Genomic DNA, 7977 nt, shown 5'->3' with positions numbered 1-7977 from the left:
CGCCCTACGGCTTGTCTGCTTACTTGCTTGCCCACTTGCGTACCTGCTTGTCTGCCTGCCCACCCACCTGCTTGCTTACCTGCTTTCATGCCTGCTTATCTGCTTGCCCACCTGTCTACCTGCTTGTCTGCCTATCCGCCCACCTTCCTGCCTGTTTACCCGCCTGTTTGTTTGCCTCCTTGCCCACCTGCTTGCTTGCCTGTCTGCCTGTTTGTCACCTTGCCTGCTTGCCAACTTGCACGTCTGCCTACTTCCCCGTCTGCCTGCTTGCCTGGTTATCTGCTTGTTCCTGACTCTCCTTACTTTGCTTGGAAGAGGAGAGGCGAAGGGGAGAAAGGGGAGAGGGGGAAGGGATGGGGAGGGGAGGGGAGGGAAGAAGGAGAATGGAGAAGAGGAGGGGAAAGGAGGGGGGAGGTAAAGGAGTGGGAGTGAAGAAGAGGAGTGAGGAGAAGGAAGGGTGGGGAGAGAGGGAAATGGGGAGTGGGAGGGGAGAGGGGGGAGGGAGGGAAGATGGGAGGGGAGAGGAGGAGGGAGGGAAGGTAGGAGGGGAGTTTTGGCAAAACACGTCAACAAGCAATTTTTTTGGTCCACAAATACGTATATTAAAAAAAAAAGGGAATAGAAATTGCTAAGTAATTCCACACAAGATAATTCTACACCTTAGCCATTACGACATATTTCTTATATATTCTTCGTTTGACTGAAAACTAAATTTACTAGCTACAAACGATGCAACTCTCTCGTCGAACTGTTTGATAAGATTGTATAAAATTTATTTGCACGATTTATTTTTTATCTGCACTGTAATGACACGCTACTCTCCCACCTCCTGCCTGTGATAACTAGGACGAGGGTCTTTGGCGTCTGTTTCTCATCACGTCTCAGAAGAAGGCGGTGGGGAGCCTACGCCAGGAGAGGAGTGCGGGATTCGAACCAGCAATGCGAGACCAACACGCTTACGATGACGCCAACGGCGCACACAAGGAATGGGTTCATCATTTCCGCTCAACGTTTTCATTGAATGTGTGAAAAATAGTGCCCAGGTCTATATATCTGGTTTCTACCTCACACCTATTGTATAACGCCTTACTTAGGTTATATATTTTGAACCTTTTGCCAGCTTTGGCGAACGCTTTATATCACTTACATAAGCTTTGTACAACTTTCGTTGGTTTCATTTACGAAAATTAACAATCCATCTATCTATATACCAAGGGCTTCTCCCCCCCTTATAAAAAAGAAAATTAACAGTATATTTTTATAGGTCAACTAGGAAGCTAGATAGATATAACTAGAAAACCAGGCAAGGTTTTGTTTACTAATAGTAGAAAATAGTCGCCATGTATAGCGAAAGGTTTTAAAAATGCAGCTCTTAGACTTACTACGAGTAATTTGTGGTGTGATGGTGAGGCGCCAAGACACTCACGGGATGTGATGTTGCAGGAACACACTTGAAGTCACTTGGTGCTCCTCAGTGGTGAATATCATCACACGATCATTGCTTTATCACGACACTTGTACATTCGACACTCTTATGACTTATAGCCGTCACCACTAGCTTTCGTTTTTTTCTTTCTTTTTCGATCTTTCTTTTTCGATCGCCCCAGTGACTGCTGTACGGAACTGCCAGTTAAACATTGTCTAACATACTGTTATTGTTGTTATGGCCCAGTTTATCCAGCGCCTCTGTCTTAACATAATACTAAAGGTCACTTACAGCCCTACTCAACAACGACTCCTAAGTACTGAATTGTATACGGATATAGTCATTGCAAATCATAATTTCTGTTCCCATAGAAAAATTATAATCTAAACTTTGGTCCATATAAGAATATTAAAAAAACTTTGGTGCTCAGATCCATTGTTTCTGTAAACTAGTCTTCTTGAAACAAGTGGTGATTCAAAATAAGCTTAACTTTTACTCCTTTGTTGACCAATTCTTCTTTTTCTTAAAACCAACAACAGCTTTGGTTTTTCAAAAGGACCATTTAGATAACCCAAAAGTCTGTAATTTGTTTCGATATTACATATGCAGTAATTTTTATTTTTTTGTATATCCACACAGGTTTAGATATATCAAACTATTTAGTCATTAATCGTTTAAAGCAAATAGCTTATACCAGTCATCGTCTCGCCAACCTGGAGCTAAATTGGCCACTGTTCTCTGCACAATATCCAGTTGGACCCAGGCCCTATACACACTAGCGGTTTGAACCGCATGGAAATCGCGGCGGTGCCGGACAGTCAAGGAAAAATAGCGCGGTTATGTGTGATACCTTCCATTGACTTACACTGTAATTGAAGCACCGCGGTTGAAACTGCTAGTATGAAGAGGGCCTAATGGGTCGTCCCGACAGTCGGTCATAGGCGGGCGTAAAGAGGTCCATCCGTGGCAACTACGCGTAGGGAGCGAAACTACAGCAAATTATGATTCACTGCTTTATCTATTTATTTTATTTTTCTTTAAGAGCTTAGGTCGGTTGTATTTAATATTTTGTCAACAATAACTAGCGCTTTTATTTTTGGGGAGATGATATTGCACCAAAGAGTCATAAAAGTAGTAAAGGAGAGATTTCAGGGAAGAAGAACGAAGGGATGAAAGTTGATAGTGATCTCTTTAGCCGTTTCTAAGTAAAGTTTGAAGTAGATAGTTTTACTCGATTAAGAGACAGTTACGATATCAACTGAGAACTACATCAAGTTATGATGTCGACTGGGAGACACATGAATTTACGATGTCGAATGAGAGATATATCAAGTTACAATGTCAACTAGAAGATATAACATTGCTGTCGACCTTTCTACGTGATTCTTCTTCATTATCTCGTTTTGGGGAAAACAAACAAGGGAAACGCAAATATGTGTTTATTGGCATATACAGTAGTTACACTAAATCATCATATTTCCTCCATGTAACAAGGAGGACGATTTATTCATATTTATACAGAAAACATTTGCATGGTAAGCCGATTTGGATGGAGGGGGTGGGAGGACGAAGGGGGGGGGCATGGTGCTCACATCTGGTGGATTAAACATAAATAAAGATTGATGAAACGGGGGAAGGGATCTATCTACGGGGGGGATGGGGGGAATTGAAAGAAAAAATACACAGAATATCTGCAATAATAAAAACACAGGTTCTTGTGGTAAAAATGAAAATAGTGACAAATACGAATAAATATGGAATGCATGAACAAAAAAAAGTATATATATATATAAAAAATAAAAGTGAGATGGCCAATACGATCTGGGGTGGGGTAGGGTGGGGAGGTGAAGGGCCAACGCCCAGACACTCTAAGAGATGTTGTTCTATCTTGACAACAAAAAATAAAGAAGAAAAAATAAACATATTTCTTCTCGACACTTTCCTTAACGTACAGGGGGTACATGTCCAAACTGTAGTCCATCATTATAACAGATAACGTACATAGAATATACTCAATGCAGAATAAATTGTGTGTGAGAAAAGAAAACATACAATGTAATTGCCACGAAATAAAAAGGATATGAAAAAAACACTCCTAAAAGTAAGCTTATCTCCTGACATCCCGCAAACGAGCATCGGTGGAACTTCGAATCCGCTTTATTATATACAGAGGAGGATTCGAAACTCAACCGAAACGTGAGTATTTGACATAAGGCGTAAACATCAGTTTGTCCGGTGAGGAGGAGCAGGATGAGAAAGAGGAGGAACAGTAGATCTAGTCATGGTTATAAGGCGAATAAAAAAAATAAAGGACACAAAGAAAACAAAAAACATCAAATTGCACGCAGAAATGCTTGCACATCCGGTGGATTATGTCACGATATGACTTGATGACGAAATGATGACGCCATTCTTTATTGGCGTCACTGTCTGTGAGCCTTGTCTGTACGACCAGTGAAGACCTTGTGGGTACAGGGAATTAGGGAGTGACAGGAGGAGAGGGAGCGAGTGAAGGAGAGGGATAATGGTAGAGGGAGCAGGATTCTTGGAGGAAAAGGAGGCGGAGGAAAAGAAAGAAAGGGTCCTCCAAAGTCCTTTTCCCCTCTTACGCCATCGTCTTCTAACTTGGAGGAGGAGAGAGGAAGTCTGCCCTTCATCTCCCTCCTCCTCCAATGTGATGCAAAAGGGAGCTTTTGCGAAGCTGTCGTGGTCACAGCTTCGTAACAGCTGGGAAGATTTATACAAAATGGCTTCCAATATGGCGGCCGTTGAGAGTTGAGAGTCAGCGACTGAGGCCGGCAGCTTCTGTCGGGTCCCTAAATTATGGGTTTGGGTGGTAGGGGGCAAATTTAGGGGACCCCAGAATGGGGCCGGTCATCTTGTGTTAGGTAAGGGGGTGGGAGCTAGGCTACAGGGGTGGAGGGGTGATAGTGAGAGTAAAGGGAACGGAGATATGTCAGGATGGGTGTGTGTGTTAAACTCAGCTATGACATCATACTAGAGAACTTTCGCGAAGCAGGGGGGGGATGGTGGTGGTGAGGGGGGGGGGAATCAGGTAGCCACACGAAGCACCTAATACCCATGGGAGAGGGAATAAGAGAGACAGGGGAGGGAAACATGGGTGAATGAGTGCGTTGAGGATGTGTGTTAATGGGTGGAATGGATGGCCTCAGGCTAATGTAATTCTTCTCTGTGCCAAATGTTGCCCCTCGGGGTGTCAAAAGCTGAGGAGGGGGAGAAGGGGTGCAACTCTAAGGGGTGGGTGGTAGAGGGAGCAGGTGGGGTGAAAGGAAGCAGTTGTGGGTTGAGTTCTATTCAGGGCACCAGTTGGCACAGAGGATCCTCCAGGGGGTGGGGAGTGCCAGTGGAAACTGTCGCACTTGGCACCCACCAACGAATGATACATTATGAACTGAACGATATAATATGAACTGTACACATATTAAGTGGCGAGTGTCATAAAAAAAAAAAAAATAAGCGATGATGCTCAAAATGAGTCTCTTCAGCTGGAAGGGCTGACCGTAGCCTCCGCGGTTACCATAGCAACAAAAACGGGGCCAGGCACCCTCCCGGGACGACTCCGGACGCGAGCGCGCGCACACACACACGCGCAACTTCACAAAGAAAAAAAAATAAAGATAAAAAAATAAACTGTCGTCGTCTTCGAGCTCAGAGTCTGGTAAAGATTTTCAGGAAGAAAACCGGACCGACGCGAGGAGCTGGAGGAGGTGGTGGAGGATGTGGTGGTGGTGGTGGTGGTGATGGTGATAGTGGTGGAAATCCTAGAGGCGGTGTCAGACTCCGCGAGATGATGCCCATTCCACTCCCAAGAAGTCAAGTCGCTCACCACGTCTGCTTTCTTCCCCCTCCTCCTGTCCTCGTCGTCTCCCCCTTCTCCTCCACCGCCTCCTCCTCCTATCTTCTTGATTTCTTCTTGGTACTGGTAGGAGGAGGAGGAGGGGCGTGCAGAACCGGAAGCGAGGGCCAACGGTACCGGGAGCCGAGGGGTCCGGTGGCTCTCTTTCAATTCCACTCACTGACGTACATTGTTCTTGGGTGGGGGAGAGGAGGGGGGAGGTATGCCCGGTTAGGGAGCGGGAGGCGGCCGTAGATGTGGGAGTAGGAGTGGGAGTCTGTGTAATCCGAGTCTGCGAGACAAATGGGAGGCGAATGAATGATAAACGAAAAGATTCAGAATCTGTATAATGGGATCTGATACCAAAAATAAGGGTTCAGAACCTTTTGATTGGGTTCAGATTGCTTAAAAAAAATCATTAACATTATTGATGATAGAGTAGCTAAGATAAAAATAACAAGAGGGTAAGACAAAGAGAGATATGGGTAACATTCATTTCAAGGGGTGGAAAGTGATGAAATAGAGTGAATATTGGTTGATCATGATCAGTTTAAAGGATCATTGATCATATATACATATATATACAGCAAATATACATGCGCAGTTAAAGGTTTCCCATAGAAAGTATGTATAAAGAAGGAGCAAATAGTTATACTTTGTTATGGTATAGAAAGCTCTTGGTCTTTTGGTAGACAGGGGAGAAAGGCAGCAAGGAGAGGGAGCCAATTGCCATGCAATCATGCAATGTAGAACCAGTTTAGAGCCATCTTACCAAAAGACTTCGAACATTTTGTAACCTGCATCAATTGGTCAAAAGCAAAATTGTTTATTATGTTTACTATGTACACCATCTTTTGTGTCTTGTTAGCACACTGTCGGTATAGATATTACAGTTATCTGTTAGATTGAGTCAGGTTTACCTGTTAGAAGAAACATACGTATAGGTTGACCTCTCATGTACTGCAAATATCAAATCTGTTGTGGTAAACACAAGACAATTTTGTTCACCTGAAGACCTATTAGAATATTCCACAGCATTGAGGGGGAGTAGACGTCTTTACCAAACAAGCCTCACGCTTGGCAAACGGCATTTGAAGCTGAAAACATAACCACGTTTGGTGTCTGCGTCGAGACATCGTGGGAAAAAATCCATTCAAAGTTTGTTTTTCGGCAGCAAATTTCATTTGCCAAACGAAGAGTCTGCTGGAAAAGATGCCAATCATGAACGCTTCGTGTCCACTTTGCATGTTCTGTTTATGGTGATGCTAAACGATTCTTTTCAGCTGACGTGGAAAGTGGTCAACGGGCATTCATTAATGGTTTAAGGAAACAAGTTTTGCGCGCTGACTTAACACGATTTAAGTCACGTGCACAAAACTTGCGGCGTCCTAGGGTGGATGGGGAAGGAAGGTGAAGGAGGCAGTTGTAGATCGGGTCGACATTCCAGAGGTAACGGGCATGCAGAAGTCTCCTCCTAGATCAGGGGCTTTCAACCTGTCTTACATCACGCATCCTATACTTATGCACTGCTGTTGTTTAGCCTCCTGGAGATGGCCACTTCAACACTGAATTTAATCGCTATGTACCCACTAAATCCCTCTAGTTCTCCGTTTGTGGACTCTGTGGCCCCCTAAGGGGTGCGTGGGCCCTAGGTTGAGAGTCACTGATCTAGAAGTAGGAGGCACTTCGATAGTTTTAGGGGTTGAGACATGGTTTCTCAGGGTCACTTCATGTTGCGAACTCTCCAGAAGTCAGCGGCTTGACTTTAACTTGTCTGAAGCCATGGAACAGTCCTTGCTTATACCAGAAGGAACCATGCGGGGTGGAGTGGGGGGGTTGAGGATACTCTCCCAGGAACCAGCTAAGACCAGGTACTACCAGGTATCATCAGGTACTACCAGGTATCTTCAGGTATCGACCTGATACTTTAAGTTACTACCAGGGATTTCAGATTACTTGGGTCATACTTAAGAAAGGCAGTGATCCTCAATGTTCTTTTTCTCCAAGTTCACTCTTGAGGCTCACCACTGTTATCATGAATAGCACATTCGAACCTTATACTTTGGTTGCATACTTCAACCCTGAACTCGAGTCGTACTCGAAACATACACTGAAACCTCACACTCATTCCATACACTCAAACTTGACACTCGAACCTAATACTTGGACCGAGGTCGGACCTAATACTCGAGCTACATCAGCCAACCTCATCGAAACCCACACCCTAATCCCACATACCTACACCCCTCCTACAAGTCCTTGCGCTTCAAGGAGTCCGTTCAGGGTGTGGCATACGTCTTAAGCCATGTTGCCAAATCATCCTTAGTACATGACTCTTTCTTATTTCCCATCTGTGTACTATCTGGTATTGTCTTTTTTATTCTATAAATCGTAAAGGAAAATGTTTAATGCAATGAATATAACTTTTTAGAATTGTAACAACGATTTGAATGGATTCTTGACACGTGACAACTGTTTTTTCCCCCCATGTTGCAACTCCGAGGTGTCACTGGGCGACAGGTGATTGACGATCCGATAATTGGTGGTCAAATTGGCAACGTCGCACTCGGGGGGCACTCCCGCTTCTGTCCCACCCTGAACGGACTTCCTGGAGCACAAGGACTATAGGCAATGTAAAAAAATACCTGTATCCACATATGTATTTGTGTATGTACGTACATGCAGAGAAACAGGC

General features: G+C 44.3%; 2 protein-coding genes across 6 annotated transcripts in view; both read right to left on the bottom strand.

Annotated features, from left to right (window-relative positions):
• Positions 1-1401, bottom strand: part of LOC143018550 (uncharacterized) — a 123026-nt gene extending 121625 nt beyond the window's left edge. Inside the window, exon 1 of the mRNA XM_076174012.1 lies at positions 1383-1401. The gene's annotated coding sequence lies outside the window, so the exon portion shown is untranslated. The remainder of the gene's footprint in view (positions 1-1382) is intronic.
• A 1456-nt stretch (positions 1402-2857) lies between these two features.
• LOC143018549 (uncharacterized) overlaps positions 2858-7977 on the bottom strand; it is a 536469-nt gene continuing 531349 nt past the window's right edge. For 4 of the 5 annotated variants that reach the window (XM_076174008.1, XM_076174004.1, XM_076174005.1 and 1 more), the window contains one exon: positions 2858-5574. In XM_076174008.1, coding sequence (XP_076030123.1) covers positions 5450-5574 — 125 coding nt within the window. In that variant the 3' untranslated portion in view covers positions 2858-5449. The remainder of the gene's footprint in view (positions 5575-7977) is intronic. The other variant, XM_076174006.1, reaches the window with a different exon arrangement.

Source organism: Oratosquilla oratoria, chromosome 35 (genome assembly GCF_046742065.1).
Source record: "Oratosquilla oratoria isolate Oo_2021 chromosome 35, ASM4674206v1, whole genome shotgun sequence".
In the NCBI taxonomy this organism is placed as follows: Eukaryota; Metazoa; Arthropoda; class Malacostraca; order Stomatopoda; family Squillidae; genus Oratosquilla; species Oratosquilla oratoria.
The sequence above is the reverse complement of the archived record's forward strand: the minus strand, read 5'-3'. Positions and strand labels throughout refer to the sequence as shown.